The sequence below is a fragment of the Populus trichocarpa genome, chromosome 15 (assembly GCF_000002775.5).
Source record: "Populus trichocarpa isolate Nisqually-1 chromosome 15, P.trichocarpa_v4.1, whole genome shotgun sequence".
NCBI classification, from domain to species: domain Eukaryota; kingdom Viridiplantae; phylum Streptophyta; class Magnoliopsida; order Malpighiales; family Salicaceae; genus Populus; species Populus trichocarpa.
The window spans coordinates 10,065,381-10,087,812 of record NC_037299.2 but is presented as its reverse complement, the minus strand read 5'-3'; the positions used below and the strand labels follow the sequence as shown (position 1 = coordinate 10,087,812).

Here is a 22,432-nt window from a genome sequence, read left to right as displayed (position 1 = left end):
GGTTGTAGAGGAGATGTTTCTCTTCTATTTATAAAAAATCTCATGCCATTTGGAGGTCTAGAACTTCAGAACGAGCTCTTGAAATGTGCCAACCTAATCACCGTGAACTGCCAAGGAAGAAAATAAACAGAGGCTGAATGACGCATCGTTGGGTTTAAATCCTAGAAATTAAAGTTTTTAATTTGGGATTTAACAAAGTTTTAATTTAGTCTTTGCTCTTCCAATCGGTGTATACACCTTTAATTGACACAAAAAACTTTTTAATTGCATGCAATTTAACCCCTACTAAACTTATATATTAGCCCTTAAGTTGACTGTCTTTTTATTTTGGTCTTTGTTTATGAATTTGTGCATTTTGACCCTCAATTGACCAACAAACTTCTATTTTTTTCAATTTGGCCCATGATTTGGTCAATTTTAGCCTCTATATTCATGCGCCTTTTCCAGTTTGATCCTTGGTTTTGGATTTCTTCAATCGAGTCCCTATTTGTCCATTAAACTACAATATTTATGCAATTAAACAACTAATTTGACCAAATTAACTTCTAAAAATCACAATTCAACCCCCAGACTTTAATTTCTTCCAATTAAAGTCTAAATTGACTTTTAAAAATCAATTTTTCTTGAAATTAACCCCTCAATAAATTCAAATAAACCTTGAAAAATTCAAATTGAGTCCTTAAACATCCAATTTTAATTTTTTCTCCTCAAATTGATTTTTTGTTGTTGTTAATAGGGCATTCATCAATCAAAAATACATTGTAAGACTTTTTTAATTTTGTATATTTAATCTTTCTCAGTCGGTCTTCAAAAATTTCCTAGGCGTTCTGGTATACTTTTCTCATTAATATATCTTTTTTTTTCTTCTAACATTTTTTTTTTAATTTTTTATAAGTTTTTTTTTTGTTTATGTGGGATTCCAAAAATGGATAACAACAAAGGTGAGTTGGCAAAATAAAATGGAGTAATTGTAGAGATTTATCTTAATTTATCTGTATTAAATCCTACGATTTAAGAGTCAACCTAAATCAGATTAATCAATGATTTTGATTGCTATGAATAACTTTCTAGAATAGCTCTTTATACAAACTATACATGTATATACCTTCTAAATCAAAAGTAATAGAATAAAAAGTTAATACTTTATCTATTGTTAAGAAAGGGACTAAAAAGGACAACCTCTTCATTGTTAATCACTTAATTGAGGGGAAATTTTATGGTGCTCATGAAGTAGTTAGCGATATCTTATTAGTTATTTTCTAGGCTCACTTTTAGAAAAGAGATAGTTATAAGTAGAAGAGAGAAATATTAGGTCACTTTTGATGAAACATGAATTTTATTCTTTCTCATACTTGTGTTTGTCTCTTTCTTAAAACTGGATCCTAAAAAGTAACTAATAGGACATCAACTCTACACCATAAAATCTTCCTTTAGTTGAGTAAATTATATTGGATACAAGTGTTTTTAATAAAATAATTAATTATTCTCTTTGATTTTAAAAAACTTAATATTTAGTACTTTGATTGTATCTATTTTTTTTGTTTTTTCATGATAATTGATCTGTCATTTGTCTAAAAAATCCTTTATAATTAAAATTTTCAAACTCACCTACAATATGGAAAATTAAAAATGTAATTAATAAGAGTTATTTAAAATTTTAATCAATGAATTAGCTTATTTCAAAACCAAAAAGACTAACTTACAAAACCATAAAAAAACACAGGTACTAGATCATAATTTGCTCTTATTTGATTAGAAAATATGAAACCATGTATGAATCCAGTTAGGTTAGGTGCAAAGGAAGTTAACATGCAACTCATGAAGGATGTCATTGAAATTCAAGATATTAATATGTTTATTTAAAAAAGTAAGACTTGAGAATGAAATGTTATTCTTGCACTAAGGTAAGGGAAATCAACTATCAAAAGGGTATTGTGCAAATGAAATTGTTTTCAATTTCTCATTCAGAACAATTGTGATTTTGTTAGCTTGCTATAAGGACTTGTGATAATTTAAGTTAAATAAGAAATTTCTCTAAAATCTTTCTAGCTGCCTCACATTTTAGAACTAATTACAGTTTAGGATTCACAACTAGCAAGCAGTTTGCCATAACTCATTTCTGGGTTATTCCCTAAAATTTACTTTTTTTCTTGTAAAAGCATAAAAAGAAAAGCAACAATAACAAGAAGACCAACAATATGGCAAAAGTTGGCTGAAGAAGGTCTTAGATATATATAAAAGGATCAAGATGGATTTTTTTGACAAAATTTGAAGGCTAATCGTACCCCATCATACCCAAGATCGAAAAGACAATAAAGATTCAAAGTCAAATTAAATGATTATTGGACAGATCTGCATAAAAATTAAGTCCAAGGATATAATTAGATATTTAATAGGCATATTTGATTTAATCATGAACCAAATTAAAGTTTAATTATGTTTAAGAATTAATTTAGGTCCAATTAAAATATTTAATTAGGTGCAAGGACTTAATTATGTTTTTAATGGGTCAAATTAATTTTATTAGGGACTTAATTAATGAAGAATTAAGTTTAGATGCCTAATTTGGTTTCATTGAGAAGATTAGAATTTTAGAAGACCAAACTTAATTTCTACAAAGTCAATTGATTGAAATCAGAGGTAAAATCGCAAAAACAATCAAAGTTTAAGGTCAATTAGGGGGTTAAATTGAAGAATCTTGAAGCCAAGAAACTTTTTGAAAAAGACGCTAAACTTCAGGGACTTAATCCGGTGGAAGACAAGGGTGAAATTGAAAGTTTAATGGTCAATTAAGGGTAAATTTTCATAAATCCAAAACCAAGGATCATAATGAAAAGGGTGCTGAAACTTGAGGCTGATGTTGAAATGAAAAATTGCATAAAATCAAAAGTTTATGGTCAATTAGGGATACAATTGAAAGAAATCAAAAGCCGAGGGAATAAATTGAACTTTGGTTAAATCCCTAAATTAAAACCTTAAAAGTCAAAACAACGTCGTTTCATTTTAATGAAACGACGTATTTTGACCAAAACGACGCTGTTTTGCCAAACAATAACAAAAAAAAAAAGACAAACCAGACCATTATTGTTCATCATCTTCTCCTTTTCACCTGAAAAAGCTGCTCGGGTGGCTACTTTCTAGGAGTATTTAATAATTTATCTCTCAACCAAACCTGACAAACCATACACCACTATGATGACTTGACATTGTATTACACCCCAAAGTAGGTCTTGCCAGCCAACTGACCCTACAGCCGCCGCACTAAAATGGCCAACCCAACCATCTTTTAGCAGCCAATTTTCACAGTCCATGATTATGCCTTTAAGCTAACTGTTGGGATCTTTCACAGTTGAATCAAGGGCTAAGATTTATCCCGGATAAAGATAAAATGTCCTTTTTCCACCCCGTATAAATAGGGTTGGATTCTAGGCATTGAGCATGAAGAAATTGGAAGCCAAAGTTGGAGAAAAATCAGCTTTTCCCCTAGTCTCTATTTTCCTTCTCTCTGTCGGTTTTCTTCCTCTTTCTTTGCCATGCCTCCACCGTTGTTGCCGCCACCAGCCACACACTGGACTTCCCAGCACCACCAGAAACGCCACCATCAACTTTTTTCCTCTAGCCAGACAAGCATTCTTTCTATTTTTCTCTTTAAACCCCCCGATGGTAGCCATTTCATGTAGAATTATGTGTAATGGCCAAATATTTAACATGGTAGTTGGGCCGGCGCAGTGACCATGTGGGTCTGGGCTGAGCCTGTTTCAGCTCAACCTAGATGGCTAGGTCGAGTCAAGCCCAACATAAAAAAGAGGGAGGTTAGGCCTTATGTCAGCCCAAGCCGATTGGATCGGGCTTGGGCTCCAGCCTCGACCCAACATTAAAAAGGGAGATAAGGTTGTTGGGCTGATAGTCGGCCCAACCCGATTGAGTCGGGCTAGACCTGTTTTAGCCCAACCCAGATGGCTGGGCTGAGTGTAGCCCAATATATTTACCAATAATAAAATAAAATAATAACATAATAATATAAAAACAAAAAAATCTAAAAAAATTCAAATTTTTCAAAAGGTATTTTAAAAATATTTATGGTCCCCTGCATGTTTTTTCAATAATTTTGGATAATATCGGGTTGTAGACTTACACTGTAAGATATGGACTCGATATTAAAAATACCTGGTTTTCTCCAAAACTTTGAAAAAATCTCAAAAAAATTCAAAAACAATATTTAGATTAATTTCTTTCCAAAAACTAAAAAAATATGTTTTTGTCTTCGTGCATACGACTAAATCCTAAAGGTTTTTCATGTATATTTTCTAAAAAAGATATAAAATCATTTTTATCATATTTTAAAAATGCAAAATGGATATTGTAACCAGTTTATGATTATCCGTTAGGTTTTGGATAAAATATAAAAAAAATCCTTCAACAACTATTTTGTTTAATTAATATCTGGAGTGTTAGGATTTAGCTGTATACTTTAATATTTGGGGTATAAAATTACACTGTAAAATATATTCTCAAATATTAAAGATACAAAATGCAAAATAAATACGATGCTAAAAACTAGAACTTAAAATGGTTAGATTTTCACCTTATAAAGTAGAAATTTTCTCACAAAAAAAATTAATCATAGTCAAAAGACCAATCAATAGACATACAGTCTAAAAAAACAATTAAATAATAATACAACTTACTTTTAAATACAATGTACTGAAGAAAATATATTTTTCCTTTCCACAATGATAACTTTATAATTATACTGAAATCTCCTTTTCAACTCAAGAAACAGATCCGTCACACCCTACACCTCATGAGAGTTGATGATACAAAATATAAAACATTGACAAGAATTCAAGATATTAGATTATTCAAGGGACAGTTCATGGACAGAGATCTCATTATCTTGCTCCATGTTTCTTGTCGTCTTTAAATTCCCATATAAAAATACAACCCAGAGAAGGATGTTCATTTTCTTCGAACTCGGAAAGTACAGTGTACAAATCTGACTTCTGCTGAACAAAGAGACATCACTACGGGTGCATGCGTGGTATCTACTATTTTTTTTTTTCTAGTGGCTGCTCAAAGGAAACCTTTAACATAAAATTTACGCATATGATGCTCTCAATCCAGCAGATCGGTCGACCGTCCACTAGATAGCGTGGACAATTGTTGCAATCTGAGTAATAAGTTGAAGGGGATTGAGAGATGAGATAACGTGAAGCTATAGTAGGATACCCAGGTCGTGACAGCTTGAAGCACAAATGGTTCAAATTTTCATCTTGCTCCATAGCTTAGTTAAGGTAGCGAAGTACAAAGACAGTTTTTTTCAATTTATGCTGAGATATCTTGACAAATGCATGATCGGGATTATATAAGCTACAGTAATGATTTACTCTAGATACAGAATGGTCAAACAATTAAGTTTATGTCTTCATTCTTTGTATAAATTGAACACAGACATTTCAGTTACAGATTGGTGGGTTTCTACATTTATATACAGCAGAGGCAGGTTGTTTATAAGTTGGTATCCTGCTGATATCAACAAATCTGACTTCCCCAGGGGCAAAAGAAAGATCTCTATGCCTGCACAAGAACAAAGGCAAACCATCACATACTGGCTAAGGATTGTTTATTCTTGACATATTCACATTTATAGTAAATCTGCTTTAGACCATACACTAGAAGCTAAAGAGTCACATGGCTACCTTCGAAGGTCAAGACCGACTAAACCAGCTTGGAGGATTGTTAAATTATCAGAATCTGGAGATACAATGATGATCGTTTCCTCAGAGTACTGAGTTTCAAGAATGGACATCAGTTGTGTAACACGGACAAACACGTCTGCAACACTCTCATTTGGGGTTCCATCGTCGATGGGAGGGGGCTTGTTTCTTGGAGAAATAGTATCTGATGCATATACCTGAACCATAGCCAAGACCTCAGCTATTAACATCCTATTCGCAAAAAGTTCTTAAAAATATATTTGCAACATGATTAATTGCAGCTCAGAGAGAGAAAATGAGATGGAAGGAATGGATCTTTTAAGACATTTGGACTGAGGGCCTGAAACTTAGATGAGTTGACTTGAGCAGAGAGAGCTCACATGGTCTGAAGTCTGCAGATGCCTTGTTAGGTTCTCAATCAAATTCAAACACCCCACCACCCAAGACTCACAAAAGACTTAGAATTTTATGGATCCCACGAAGACAGATTATTCAAATTTTACCTTCTGTCAGTAAAAGGAAAGAAATCAAGTAATAAACCAATGACCATCACATATACATATTTGCTAGTATTGTCTTGAAGGAAAACTTGTTTAAACCAAGAACTAAAACATTGAAATTGCATCCATATCATTTGGCAAACAGGGAGGGATCTTACTTCCGAAACAGCTTCCAAATTCTTGCCTTCATAAGCTCCTAAACCACGGGCATCCAGGAAGCTGTACTCTGGAACTATATAACTGCAACAGCGGAGGACTATTTGAAGCAATAGCAGTAATTAATGCACTATCGCAATAGATTCTGAAAACGCCACCATTCCTTTAAATGAATAAAACACCAATATCATCTATATATTAGCCTTTAAAAAGAAAGCCTCTCTAAATTTCCAATGGAAACACAACAATGTGAATATGAGATTATGTCCAATTCCATTGAGCGGCAAATTGGAGCTCCATGTTTTAGAAAAGCTCAGCCACATCTTCACTTTCCCACATTGCTGTCAAAATTAAGCATGGAGCAGCCGACCATAATTAAATAAAAAAAATTCTATTTTTCTACAAGGAACTTGATCTTAGCCAAAATAGCTAAATGGTCAAGAAAGCTAATTCAGGTAAGAACAAGGGGCCTTATAACACCACATTCCATTCGTGCTAGTACTCAATTTGCCAAATATACTCAATATTAATATGCATACCTCCTACTAATCCTATTAACAGAAGCAATAATCTCTGCAGTTTGGTAAGCTCTCTGAGTAATGGAAGGCCAAATCCAACACCCTGTATCACAAGCTCCCATTTCTTTCAACTGTAAGGCAGCTTTCACAATCTGTTTCTTCCCTTTCTCTGACAACCCACTATCAACTGATGTTTTTGCTACCGGATTTGTGTTGATAATCCCCAGGCTCTCAAACTCAGACTCCCCAGCTCTCACCAAATAATACCTTCATACACCCACAACACAATTTAACCACAAATCCAAACAAAAAGAAACAACAGTGCTAACATCACCAGACCCCAATGAAAACTAAATCCATAATTTAGCAGTGCCTTAATACAACTGTGAAGCTTAGTAAGGTTAATAAGTTTAACATCAATTCATCGACAGGCAAGTACAAGAAAAAGTTCTAAACTTGACAGTGGTCCAGGTAACATACAATTTCCTTTTTGTTGTTTCCTTTAAATTTATGATCTACAGACTATAAATTAAAAAGAATGAAAGAAAACAGGAAATGGGTTGATGGAGTTACTGGTTGGTGAGGCGGGGAGGAGGCATTTGGAAGAGGCCACGGGCATCAGCGACTGGTATGGATAAATGGGATGTGGAGATTGAGATAGAGAGTGCAGTGAGGAGGTGGCGCCGGTTTATGTGGTTAAGGAGGTTTTTCTGAGTGGTGGTGGTTGTTGATGAAGACGTAGATAAGTGTGGAGGTGGAGCTGTTACTGAAGTGGTCGTTATTTTTAGCATTTTAGCGGGGTTGTCTTAACTCTTAACTGATGACATTCTTCTTCTGCTATTAAGCAGCATCATTGAATTTGGATTTTGGAGGTACTACTGCTTCTCGTTATCCTCAACAAGAGCAGTGCGATTTTTATGGTTTCGTGGGGTCATCATTTCTCTCTTTTCTTGACAAAGGATAATGAGTTTCATGACTTCACCAGGCAAAGCCCACAGTGCAATCAATTGGCCCAACTGAACTCCTAGATGGAGCCTGGTTACTTGTACAAGGCCACCTGATTACTTTATATTTAACGAGACAAGAAATCTGTGAAGGATGAACCAGAGTTAAAGGAGTGTTTACCAGTTTTCCTTTCTCTTGTTTACTGAGGAATTTGGGTACACTTTCTTCATTGTCAACTCGGTGCAACTGTGAGTTGAAACGGACCTTGCAGCCGGCTAGTGGCCCATAAAGATGGAAAGGGGAATTCTTCCACATTTATGGATGGTGGATCTTGTACCATGATCTCACAAATTGTTATCCCACCTCTTAATCCAGCTACCCATGTGGGTTAGTGTTTACCAGTTCTTAGTCACCAGGTACAGAACATATTGATCTTTCAAACAGAGAGTATAATGTATAGTAAAAACAAGGCTTGAAAATAATATAAACGCAGTGAGACATAGTTTATTGGAACTCATTAGTCCCTTACTTTGTGTTTAGTTAGTGTTTTAGATGAGAGGAAATATATACATGAAGGTATAAAAATATGTTGTTGGAGAGATAGAGGTAAAAACATAAAATAAATTTGTTTCTGGAATAATTTTGTTGTGAAATTTTAGCTTTTCAAAACAAGAGAAACATGAGACATGTCCTCGTTATCTTGATTTATATCTCTAGACAATAACCAAACACTACTTTAATATAGTTTTAATAAATAAAGTTTAATTTAGTAATTTATTGCATCTAGATGTTCATAATATGCCTCTTAAGATTTCAACAATACCACATTGATTTAGATACATTTCCAAACTAGAGTTTTTAAACCAAAGTAAAAGGACTCAATAATCTCTCAACAAAGTTAACCTAATTTCTAGATTTTTAGGAGGAAAATAAAAACAAAAAAAAGACAAAAAAAACACTAAAAATAAGGTGAGAAATAATGTGTAAAATTCTGAAGAAAAAAAAGTTAAAACTCTTCTTTCACCCCTTTTTTATAATGAATTTTGGAAGCTGAAAGATTAAAAACTTAATAAGAATTAATTCTCATTATTATTAATCTTTAATTACCCATCATAAATCAAGAATTAAAACTAGAAAAATTAAGGGTTCTTTGAGATTAATTTCTTATTCACCTATAATTTGTTTAAATCATGTTAAATAAACAAATTTTTAACAATACCCCATTTGAATAAAAATTGTCTCACCAATTTGAAAATGAGTCAAAGATTTGTTGAGAGATATTGATCTGTTAGATTACTACATTAGGATAGATAACTTTTGACTTTGAACCTTTCTTAATGAAATATTATTGAATTTACTCGACTAAATAGTGAACGTGATGTCTTGAACTATTCAACATTTTGTGTAAATAAAGACAATAGTACTCACATAATTCTCTATCTTAAGACTTCATTTAGTTCTTACTGTTGTGTTTAACTTGTGCAATCATTTATAAAAGTAATGTAATATTTTTTTCCATCTCTAGTTTGTACAAACTTTAAATCACCAATATCCGAGCAAATCAAACCTAGAGGTTTACTACTTTTTTCAATTATTTTAAAAAAAAGTTTTATGAATTTTTTATTCTACACAAATTTCACACATGTTTTTTTTTTCCCTAAAAAACCATACTTGGTAATAATTCATGGTTTATTAACCTTTGTATATAATTATAATTCACATAACCTAACTTGTCATGCCACAAATAACAAAACTTAAGTAAATAAGAAGAAAAAACAATCTTATTTTTGTTCTAATAATTGATTACAATGATTATTATATTCATTTTAAAGAGGTCATCACGAAGATACTCCTTTTTCTACAAACATGCTACTCTTATTAAAAAGTATAAATTTATCACTCTAAAAAAAATCATCTTAAAACTATTTTTGCTCAATAATAAGCAAGACACTAAGTTTTTTCTAATATCAGCAACATACAATACATTATTGAGGGCGAGAGGCTTTCCAGAGGTTAGCTTTAGTATGACCTTTTCAAAATCCAGTATCTTGGAGGTTTATGAGTTCTCTATGTATAGGATTTTTCCATCAACTTCTTTGTAAGTGAAAAACATCATCTTCTTAGCGTATACATGTCTTGTAACACCAGCATCAACCTACCACTACTCATGATTGTTTGATCAAGTTGAATTTGAAAACAATAAACATATTTATTTCCAAAACTTTATCTGCAAGGTAATCAACCTTGTTGATATTGGCTTTAACAATAATTTCTTTACTAGGTTGATTTGCCGAGCCTTATTTTATTCACCGTGACTTGTTCAATTATCACCATTTCACTTATGAACTATACTGTATAAGAAAAGAGTATCATGTGAATAATACTTTCTCTAAGTAAGTTCTCAGAAAAGATTGAAGGAGTCATAAACCATCATGTTTAAAACGCAATCTCCTTATACAAAACTTTATTGATCGTATCTATTCATTGTACTAACTTTGTATATATTTGAAAAATAACATAAACGTGAATAATGTTGTATACATGAACAAACCTGACTAGATAACTATGATGCCATTCTTATATTAAGAAATTATTCATGTATGAATATTTTCATTCGATAACTTTAACCTTGAAATTTTTGTCCAAATCTTTCTAAAGTTCACTCTTGATTGAATTATACAAATCATATTATGTATTGTTTAATATATTCAAAATGTAGTTTAATATTTGCACAAAATCACTACAATTTTATATGTCCAAATCTACCATAATAATGAAATCAAATTCATTATTTGACAACTTTAATATTTTCTCCCTATAGGAACTTAACCAAGTCTAAGATGAGCACATAAATCAATATTTTATGTTATTACTGTTTAAAATTCAATCCATTGAACTTTTCTAGTTTCTCACTATGCAACACAAAAAGTGATGGTAGAATTCTTATTACCAAAGTAGTACTTATCGAAGCAATATTGGTTGGAAAAACCAATTCTTAAGTTAAAAATATGATATAATATTATAAAAACAATAGCCAATAATATTTATAAATAAATATTTTGGTTCCACAATAAGCAAGTAATATAAAAAATAATAATTGTAATAAAGCAACCTAATAAAGAAAAATATTTAAATTATATAAGATGGAAAATAAACTCTTTTTTTTATTTTAGTTCAAAATAAGCGTGCATCTTGCCAAAACAATATGTTTAAAGAAGAAAGACAAAATGCATGATTATACCAACAAGTTGACAGGAACATGTATAGACTAAACAAAGATATAAACATGGTTTATAAAAGCCTAGTTCATAAAAAATATATATCATGCAACAAGTTAAAGAGATTCAAATAAGTTGCATGAGTTAAAATTTTAGAAGATAAACTATAACTTTAAAACAAAGGTATAACAACCTTCTAAAATTGAACAAAGAAAAAAAACATAAAGCTATAAACAAACCAAAAGATTATAGATTAAAACATATGGTATTGATATAAATCTATATGTGAGAATATAAAAAATTAAAATTAAAAATAAATTATGACTTAAATTTTAAAGATGCTAAAAACCTCTGTAACAATAATCTAGATAATTAATATTTTTTTTCACATGATAAACTAAACAAAGTCTAATAAATATGCTTTCAACAAACTAAAAAAAAATCTATAAATAAGAAAAATAAAACTCATATCAAACATACTTTCAACATAAATATAATAATAGAATACTAAAACACATACTAAGCACATATATTCAAACTTACAATTGATATAAAATCAAAATCCTATCATGCATACTAATAATAAAAAAAAAACTATGTTTAAATTAAAATAAAAAAAGGTATTTACATGTTGAAACACTTTAAATTAATGAAACTTTTGTTGTTGTCAATGATGAATTCTTTGTTCTTGAAGTTTTATTGTTCCTCACTAGTATAATTAAAATATTTGCAATATGTCTTTCAAAATCCCAACACCATCATCTTAATCTAGATGCACTTTTAAATAAGATATTTGAACTAAAGTAAAATGATTTAATTATCTCTCAACAAAGTGAACTTAAACTCTAGATTTAGAAGGAAAACCAAAGCATAGAAAATAGAAGGAAAACATTAAAAATGAGGTGAAGAAGAGTGTAAAAATCTAGATAAAATTATTTTTGAACTTTTCCTCCACCCTCCCTTTTTATTGTGGATTTTAAAAGTTAAAAAGTTGAAGAATTAATTATGGTAATAATCATAATTAATTTTCACTATGATCAACCTTTGATTATCTATCATAAATCAAGAATTAAATCCGAACATTGTTGTCATTAAAATGAATTTTTTAAGTTGAAAAATTATTCAGATTTGAAGCAAAAACTTTTAGAAGAGATTGTTAACATTCATGGACTAAACTAGATAAACAATAGGCTGGAATAAATAACTCTTCATGGACTAGGCCAGATTCCAATTTCACTTTGCAAAAAGTTAATCTTTTGTAACCCAAAATATCATTTTACAATAAGCTCAAACCTAGACCTGAAGCCTAATCACGAACTGGGTTAGTATACTTGTGTGTATATGTTTAAACTCATAATCTACTTTGCCTAATACTTCTCTCCTCTAAAAACTTGAGTGTACTTTGAGCTCAATCTTAACTTTTTAACTATTCATTATATAAACATTATGAAAGTATTTTTTTTTATTGTGGAATAGTTGATCTCACTTTTAATTTCATCTCGGGTGTCTTTATTAATTATGTTCTTTAAATAAATTTTCAACATTTACTTGAAGTAAGATTCCAACTAATATCAGTTTGCACATATAGGAAAACAATCTCCAGATAGAGTTGTAATTCAAGCAATAATGTAACAATGAGTGTGTTCACTAATAGAAAACAGTTTTCTAGATTGTTTGCGAATACACATACTGCCCTGGTTTGCGAATACACATACTGCATTCTCCAGGTCTGATAAGACAAGCCAGTTTGAATCAACTGGTCTGCTCAAAGTCAATTTTTTAACGTTTGAAAGCCAACTGTGCTGGAGTGATAGCTGTATTCCACAAATAAAGGGCCTCTGATTAATATCGATTAGCTTCTAGAGGGATCAAAAGGCACCATCTTCTTTTTTCGAAAATCAATAAAAGAAACTCCACTCATTTGAGAACATTAAGGCATGTGGTAAGATCACTCCTTTGACCAGGTCGTCCTTTTATTTTATTATGTTATTACAGGTAATGTACTCAAGACCTCGGGAGGCTATGCTGTAAATAGGCACTGTGGGGCTGTAAATGTGCAGTATTCCTGACATCAGGTGTAAGACTTGCTGTCTAAAGTAGGTTTTAACGACAACAGGGTACCCGTGCAGTGACTCACGGGGGTTTTACAGCGGCCTTGGCCTGATGTTGGCGGAGTGCTGTGAAATCTATCATTTTGTTCGAGAGGAAGGTGTTATCTTTTGAACTGTGATATATTTTGATAATTAGAGGAGGGAATATTCTCTGACCCTTGTCTTGTACTTTTCTTCTTGTCTTTGAGGTAGACAAGCAATTCCTATCACACGCCATCTCCTTATTTCTTAGTAAAAAAACGATAGAATAGATTTAAAAAAATGGGTTGTGTTTTACCAAGAAACCTTGCTGAATTGCTCGGATCCTGTAAGGAATGAGCGTGATCCACTTTGTGAGGAGAAAAGGTTAAATTAAGCACACTTGCCACATGCCCCCTAAAGTATTTGATTATAGATTGAGGCTTTGAGGTAGACAAGCAATTCCTATTACACGCCATCTCCTTATTTCTTAGTAAAACAACGATAGAATAAGATTTAAAAAATGGGTTGTGTTTTACCAAGGAACTGTGCTGAATTGCTCGGATCCTGTAAGGTAAGCATGTGATCAACTTTGCAAGGAGAAAAGGTTAATTTAAGCACACTTGCCACATGCCCCCTAGAGTATTTGACTATAGTTTCAGGCTTTGAGCAATATTTCCCCTTTCCCTTTGATGTCCTTGCCTTTGTTGATTTTTATTTTTATTAAATGTTGTCAAGTAAGATCACAAAATTGAAATCTTCATTCCTCAACACGCAAATCCGAACATATCATAGATGGGACATCTAGCAAAAACTCAAAAACAGGTTGATGTTGTAATGGTTGTCCACCCTCTAGATTTTATTACTGCTACTGATCCATCTTCACCTACATGAACGATTGTACAAATTGTGAAACTCTTTGTACTTTGCACATATTTCCTTAATAATTAAACAGAAAATGCAGACATGTACCTTCAGAACCTAGGAGCACTGGTCTCTTGGTGAAACTTCTCTCTTACATATGCTGGCTATTATAGCCTCTGCAAGTTTGGTTCTTTATGCATCCAAGCAAATCGTTTGCTGTGTCAATACCTACCATCCAAGAACAAAGATCAAGGTTGGTAAAGGTCATATTGTTAGCACAATACGCCAAATGAGAAAGCATATTTGGGTGTTTAGGGAGATCGAACCTGTAAAGTAAGCACCAGTGACATATCCTATGTATTTATTGCTATTATGCTCCCCGGTGAAGTAAACTGGACCAACAGGATCCTGTAAAAGACAAAGTATTTCTAGCTATGGTTCTGAAATCGCTTTTTCTTACATCAACATTAGGAAATTGAATTTGCTAATTTTAGGCTCACCCCTAATTGGTCGTGGCGGTTTTGGTTGTACTTGTCAGGCCAATTGGAATAGCTGCCTTTGTAGAATCTGTTTAAGCCCCATCTAGGTACAAGTATGTCTTCTGGCTTAGGAATGTTGTTACCAAACAACGTTTTCAGGACAACCATGACCTCTGCTTCAACTTCCTGGTCTGATAATTGCTCTACCCTTCTTGATTCTTCAGCGGTTACTGTCACAAACAAAATGTTCGATCCTGGATATTCATTCTCTAGATGCTGCAAGAAAAGAAAAACATCAAGACATCATAAATGTGGAGCAAGGATGAATTTACAGCAAAATAGCTAGCTACTAATTTAGATGTACATGTTAGTTAGTACCTGCCAAAGTGGATAGTATCCGCGCCTGACATGCGTGTAAAGGAAGAACTCAGTTCCAGGACCAGATGGCCAGAACTTGTAAGGAAATTTTAGGAATATCTTGGTGTATATGGTCATGCTAAAATCTGATATTGCAAGCCTTTTCCATAGCTGATTCATATTCAAGATAAGATTCAGTACTGGAAATACCAAAATGAAAATAAAGATATCCATAAATGTTAGAAAGGAAATTGATTTGAATATCTCGTGAAGATTGAAAAAGAAAATCTCTCAATAAAAAAAAAAATCAAGAAAGAAAAGAAAAGAAACCAATAATCATGTATACTCACAGGTAACTTAGGCCTGAAATCAATGAGGTCAGTTTGGAGGACTCCAACGCTTACAGAGACAATAGCATACTTAGCTTTGTAAATGGAACCATCTTCAGTTTTGACTGCAACTCCATTCTTTGAGTATATTATCTCTCTAACTACCTGAAATAGTGTTTAAAGCACAAATCTACATCAGGATTTAGTACCTTGCATGATATAGCTAGCTCAGCTACCTATAACCGAGTAAATTAGTTCAAGATCCCAGCAAAATGTGCTAAAAGGTTACCTTATTTAGCTTGAGTCTGGGGTCGCTCTTCAAAGAAGACAAGAACTGCTTAGCAAGATATTGTACTACAATCTCAAAACCCCTGGGATCTGCTACAAAGTACGGATCCTCTCCATGGTCCACGAACTCATTCCGGGGGTATGTGTGCTTCAAACTTGTCACTTTTGGTGGTTCTCCATCTTCGTAGTCATTGTGGTAGTAGTCTATCACCATTTCCAGTGGGGTTTTCGGCTCCCTACAGCCATGTCCATTACTCAGTTAATTTACTCTTAAAAAAAAAAAAACTTAATTAATGTATGAAATTCCTAGCGCTTACTGTTTGAATAGACGCTGCCCTGCCAATATTGAGATATCAACATCGTTCTTGACTTTTTTTGTAAGAAGGGTCGAAAACTCTGCACAGAAGTCATCCCTGGCTACAGCAACTTTGTCTACAGCCTCCACCAATTTTTTTGGGTATAGTCCACCACTGTGGAGATCAGTGGAAAAGATGTTACGAATGGTATGCCATTAATGTCAGCAATTAAGATGATGGTTTTTAAGAAAAGAAGAATATCAAAGAAGAGTTGTTTAATTCAATTACTCTTGTTTATAGGTATTTGATGTAAGATTATCATAGTCATTAAGGGAGGTTTTGAGCTTGACTTTCTTGGCCATTTCTAATACAGGATTATGAACAGGCCCCCCACCAAAAAGCCAGTTGGCACCCATTTCTACTGCATATCCACTAAATTGGGTTTTCATCACACGGCCGCCAATCCTATCTGTTGCTTCTAGTATCAAGATATCACGTATGCCAGCATCTTGAAGTGTTTTTGCTGCTGAAATTCCTGAAATGTTAACCAAGATTAAATAAAAAGGCTAAGCATACAAAGTAGTTTGTGTAAAAACTATGCAAGTCTTTCACCCAAACAAACAATTATGGACAATGAAAGTGTTTTACCCCCTGATGTGTGCGCCTAAATACAAGAAAAAAACATTCATAATACAGAAATGTAAAAGGGCAAGTGAAATGCATGCATATATCTAGAGCCATTTGTTAATTTTTGGTAATTTTGAAGAGATGACAACCTGACATTCCAGCTCCAATGATAATGACGGTAGGAGTTTGCGAGGCCGAAGCCAAAGAGAGGAAGGAATGGAAAAGGAGGACAAGCACCATTCCCAAGAACTTCTTCATTGTTATGCAATACGCTAAGCTTTGTTGTGAGATTAGGTTACTCTAGTCTCCCATTTATAGGCAAGACTAGGGGTCAAAGAAACTTTTTACCCAGTTTCTTTCATAACATTCACGTGTTTGTGTCTGTTTGATTTTTCCACCATGTTTTTTTTTTTTTATGGATGATTATTTAGTTGTTCCTACCAACCAACCAAAGAATAATTGTTAAAATATATTCACTTTTTATCTGCTATAATTATTGTTTTTCATATCTATTATTTGATTTTATAATATTATCCATGGGATATACTTTTCAATACTAAATTATACCAGTGTGTGTCTATCACTCGAGGCAATTATATATTGCGTAGATAAAATATTATAGTAAAGATTGCCCTACAATGAATAATGCGGTCAATGCTTCATCTTTTAAAATATATCAATCCATTCCTGTCAAACTAAAGACAGACATTATTAATTGTTTTTTTAAAAAAAAGTGAAAAAAAATTCTTATGCTTTAGCTGTCATTTCGATTTTTAAATAAATTATAAAGATATTTAGGTAGACAAACTCCTGATTTTCTTTGTTTTGTTTAAAGGAGAAGATAGCATGTGGTTTTGAAGCATCTTTTTGATCGTTTATTAGTTTCTTAAAGCAAGGTAATAATATATTTACGAGTAGTAATCATGTATTCTCACAGGTAACTTAGGCCTGAAATCAATGAGATCAGTTTGGAGGACTCCAACGCCTACAGAGACAATAGCATACTTGGACAGTGTTTAACAACGCGGTGCAAACTGTGTTCTTTAAAAATTTTAATTTTTTTTGTTAAAAATTAATATTTTTATTTTATTTTGAATCATTTTGATATCATTTTAATACATTTCAACACAAAATGTATTTTAAAAAACAACCGCAATATTCATACTCCCTAAGAGACCCTTGGCTTTCTAAATGACAATGGAAGAAAGAATCTTCCTGGTAAGAAATAGAGGCCCCAAGAATCGATAATGCACACAAGAAGATTAAAAATATAATATGAAAGAAAACGAACAAGCAATATTCTATTTTTTTTTTTTTATAATAGGGATTGGTTTTATATTCGAGGATACAACAATGACATTAAGACATCTAAAATATCATAATCGATAGACCATCTCTCAAGATTTTATTTTAAGTTATATATAATATGTATAAATGCAATTTGATGAATGCAAGTTAATTAAAGTCAAAATCAAAAGATAACTTGAACATGGGATGAATATGGATATATAAGACGAGATTGATATGTGGAAAGATTTATTAAATTGAAAAATACCAAAATAATGTGAATGGAATCTAATTTAGACGGTGCTTGGAAACACGGTTGAAACTGTGTTCTTTAAAAATTTAATTTTTTTATTTAAAATTAAATTTATTATGTTTTTAAATCGTTTTTAAAATTAAATAGCTATAAATCAAATTGCTGTAGGGGACGACTTAATTAGAAAGGTCAAAAAACCAGGGTGTTGTAAACGATGACTCGATTAAAAAGATAAAGCCCAAAGTGTCACGAATGATGACTTGATTAAAAATTACAAGAACCACAATGTTGTAAAGAACAATCCAATTTAAAAATTTTAAGACCAAAGAGCCGCAAAGGATGATCCAAATAAAACTTTAAAAATGAAAATATAATAAGGTTTGAAAATATGTCACTAGAGTGAATAATATGCCACAAAGGCTATTCAATCTGAGTTTGTTAGGGTGTCATAAAAAGCGATCTAGATCAAAAAAATATTAACAAATCATTACAATATAAAAGAAAATTAATTTTAAAATCAAGATTTAGTTACCGTTTGGTAACGCGATACAAACCGTATTTTTTAAAATTTTAAAGTTTTTTCTAAAAATTAATTTTTTATGTCTTTTGGATTGTTTTGATGTACTAATCTCAAAAATAATTTTTAAAAAATAAAAAAATATATTATTTTAATGCATTTCAGTACAAAAAATATTTTAAAAAACAACCACAAGCATACTCTCAAACATACTCTTAAACTAAAAAAAAAAATCTTATGTCAGTTTATAATGTATTTCATCAAAATCATATTTAAAAATACTCAAGAAACAAAGACATTTTTCAATTTGTTAAGATAACTTTAATAAAATCAAAGGGCATTTTCACATTTTAAGTTTAAAGAAAATTTATTTAAAAAATATGATAGAGAATTGATATAAAAATATTGTGTGGATGGAAATTAAAATGAAAAGACAAAGTAACCTCGTAAAATGAGAAAAATACATAAATTACCCTCGAGCAAGTTGTTGTCATGTGTTGCCATTGTCTCCTTTTGCTGATGACTTTTCCGATGATGAGGAGCCATGTGAGGTGGCCCCGCATTAATTATTGATAAAGAAGACAATATGAATTATCAAGAATTAACCATATGGTGACCGGTATTAAAAAGTTTGTTTTTTCTGTAATTTTAGGTTTTAGCTCTATAATTGCTCATATGATGGTCATTGGAGACTTACATGATCGTTAATTTTAGAGCCCGTGGAATTAATCGAGATACGTGCAAACTAGCCTATACATCCATATTAAACTAAAAAAAACTAAAACAAAAAAAAAATCAACATCGATAGATCTACATTATTGCTATTATTGGTGGCTAGCAGAAGGAGTCTATCCTATCGCTGCTATTTATGGTGGTGGATCAGGTATCTGAAAAGTTTTTTTTATAGAAAAAAAAAGGATGGAGAACAGGAAGAAGAATTAATGAGGGAAATAAGAGAAGAGTCTGGTCATGCTCATCGAAGTTTGGCAGCTAGTGAAGGGAGAGTTACAGAGGAGAGAGAGAGGGAGGGAGGGAGGGAGGGAGAGAGAGATCGCTGAGTATAGAAATGGTGGATCGGGTTTGATTTTTGGTACTTTCCAAACCATTAATCAACGGGTATGAATTTGAGAAACCCTTATCCAATCCAAACCTAAAACATTTTTATAGATATTAAAATATATTTTTTTGGTTCTTTATTTCTATGTCTTATTTTTCCTTTTTTTTGAGTTAATTTTTCACTTTTTATTTGGATAGAAAGCCTTGATTGAGGATTTTTGAAACTAGTTATTCTAGCTTCTGAAAAAATAAGTTTTGAAATGCAATTATACATGGAGTCCTATATGGAGCTCAGTGTAAAAAATATAAGTTATTAGGCTAATTAAATGATTTTTTTTCTATAATTGGGTATGAAAAAAAAATTATCACAATACCAAATAATCTCTAAATAAAATTTATAATTATCATTTTGACTTTGTGTTGAAGTTTTTTTAGTTTATATAAAAAAACTAAATAATTTTTTTAATTAAAAAACAGTTTTTTTTTTATTAAAGCGTGAATATGATTATTATGTGTCTTGTAAAAATTAACTTTGGAAAGCCAAAAACTCATGATCATATTTTTTTGACAATTTCTATCGATCCAAAAGTGACAATGTAGTACCCAACGAGGGACAAATGTTTCACCTTCAAAATTACTATCTCATTAAAGTAAATCAAAAGTCAAAATCAAAATTAAATTAAATTAAAAAAAAACTAAAAGAAATAACTCTATTATTGTTGCATCCATTATGGCCATCTCATGAAAGTGCTATGGATTACTGCAATGTATTTACAATGTTTTTTAAAGTGATTATAAGATGACAAATATTTAGTTTGGTCCTTTAATATTTTATTTTTTATATTTTTCATACTTTTAGTTTTCAATATTAATATTTTGGCCTTGAAACTTTATTTTTTTCACGTTCAATCCTAAGATGTTGAGAAACAATAGAAAAATATTTTAATTGGTCATATTTCAAGCATAAAAAAGGTTAATCTTTATGTCAATTGGTTTGTTTTTAAAAGTTTTTAAGAATGGAGTTTGATAAAGTTGGTTTATATCTTTAATCATACTAGAAAAAAAGTAGATGGAAACCCAAAAAACTAGTTTGTATTTGTTTTGATTATAAGTTTTGAGACTGATTAGAATGCGTTTGGAGTTGAAAATTTGGTTATTAAGATGTATATGATTTGTTTTTTATATTTTTAGGTGAAATATGTTAAAATCTGGGTTTTAGAGTTCTATACACCCAAACCTTGATTTTCTAGCAAAAATAAAACAAATCAAAATCCATAAAATTTCTTTAGATTTGATTATGAATTTGAAGTGAAAGAGTTAAAATAAGATTATTGAGGTTCCTAGGATTTTTTGTGTTTTAAAACAAAAATAAATTGAAATTTAGGTTTTGAAGTCCATATTATATATACTTTGATTTTCTAGCAATTGAAGGTGCTTGAAATTTGTTTAAGTAGAAAATAAGTTGTTTGTCCAAAAAAATGACATATCATTCATTTATTTTTGAAAAGAAAAAACCCATATACACAAGCCATTTATTTTTGAAAAGAAAACAATCATATACACGAGCTTGGGTTTCTAGGCCAACATGAGCCAGGCCTTGTCCTTTATACTGCCAAATGTGTAATCTCGGCTATTTGGGTAAGCCCAAACATGTGGGCTTGACTCCACTAACCCCTTTTATTGGTCTTACATCTTTTAATATTTTACTTTTTAAATAAAACAATTATAATGGTATTTTAAAAAACATATAATGATGTTATACATTTTAAATAAGATCAAATTTTTAATGGTAATGTCTGCAATTACTTTATAAATAATTATATATAAAAATAATACGCATACTTAAAAAAAAAATATTTCTTATGAATATTCAATAAGAATTAAATGTCTAGTTGTTTTTTTATTATAAAATTTTTATATAATTTTATCAAATTAATTACTTATTTATTTGTGCATATAGTAACATAAAAATTATCAAAGATATCTCTTTATTTTATATATAAACTTGTTTTTCCAATCATGATAAATTTTCATTTAGAAACCGTGTTAGGAATAAAAAATATAATTTTTATATAAAAACAGGTTTGCCCGACACTGTGTTCTCTTGAAATTTTTTTGAAGGAGAAGAAAAACTTTTTCATGGTAAAAATATGATGTTCTCTACTTTATTATAAAAATAATTTATCTGCTAAAATATTACCTTTTAATTCTATACCTACAATATATCTTGCTCATTCTCATCTCATGCTCCACTAGAAATTACCCGATCATGGATGTTCATTTATGTAAAAAAAAGTTATTTTATCTTCATATTTTTTATTTGAACATTTTAGTCCCTACACTATAAGGTTTTTTTTATTAAGTCCTTGTAATCTTAGTGTGCATTTAATGAGTAAAATAAAGATATAAATGGATATCCTTACCTAGAAGCCCATACCCGTCCATAGTCTATTAGAGTATTATTGAATTGGGTATATAAGACCCATTTCCATCCCTACTCCTCGTACAAGTCCAAGTTACCGGGCTCAAATGCATTAACCAATGGTAAGTCGAAGTGCACGCAAGTTAGCTCGGACATCCACGTTAAATAAATAATAATAATAATAATAATAATTGTACTACTTGTTTTAGCAATAAAGTTTCATTTTTTTGTTTTTGAAAAACTGGTTGTTCCTCTCTTGTTTTAGCAATAAACTGGTTATTTTGTTTATATTTATTTTTAAAAATATAAACAAAACAAAAATTAATACAAGTGCATGTAAAAACAAAAATTAATACAAGTGCATGTAAATGGAGACTTTTAATATATAACAATGAGTTTTTTTTAACAATTAATAATGTTTGTGTACGAGGGATGTTACCTGAGGTGCCATAAATTGTGAAAGAATCATTTGCCGCATTATATATCCACTATACTTTCTTTTTAGCCGAAGTTATGCTTAAAAAAAGTTAGGCG

General features: G+C 31.1%; 2 protein-coding genes across 2 annotated transcripts; both read right to left on the bottom strand.

The window, feature by feature from the left end:
- Window positions 1-5,340: 5,340 nt before the first annotated feature.
- On the bottom strand, window positions 5,341-7,805 carry LOC7457726 (uncharacterized). Its single transcript, XM_002321551.4, has 5 exons — window positions 7,465-7,805; window positions 6,913-7,158; window positions 6,376-6,457; window positions 5,700-5,914; window positions 5,341-5,577 (listed from the first exon to the last, which is right to left on the bottom strand). Exons 1-5 carry the CDS (start codon window positions 7,680-7,682, stop codon window positions 5,457-5,459), a joined length of 882 nt encoding a protein of 293 aa, XP_002321587.4. The 5' UTR covers window positions 7,683-7,805; the 3' UTR covers window positions 5,341-5,456.
- Window positions 7,806-13,866: 6,061 nt separating this feature from the next.
- Window positions 13,867-16,644, bottom strand: LOC7453763 (polyamine oxidase 1). The gene is made up of 10 exons (XM_002321550.4): window positions 16,513-16,644; window positions 16,025-16,271; window positions 15,758-15,910; window positions 15,442-15,676; window positions 15,174-15,317; window positions 14,845-14,994; window positions 14,488-14,742; window positions 14,314-14,395; window positions 14,096-14,215; window positions 13,867-14,009 (listed from the first exon to the last, which is right to left on the bottom strand). Exons 1-9 carry the CDS (start codon window positions 16,619-16,621, stop codon window positions 14,139-14,141), a joined length of 1,452 nt encoding a protein of 483 aa, XP_002321586.3. The 5' UTR covers window positions 16,622-16,644; the 3' UTR covers window positions 13,867-14,009; window positions 14,096-14,138.
- Window positions 16,645-22,432: the final 5,788 nt, after the last annotated feature.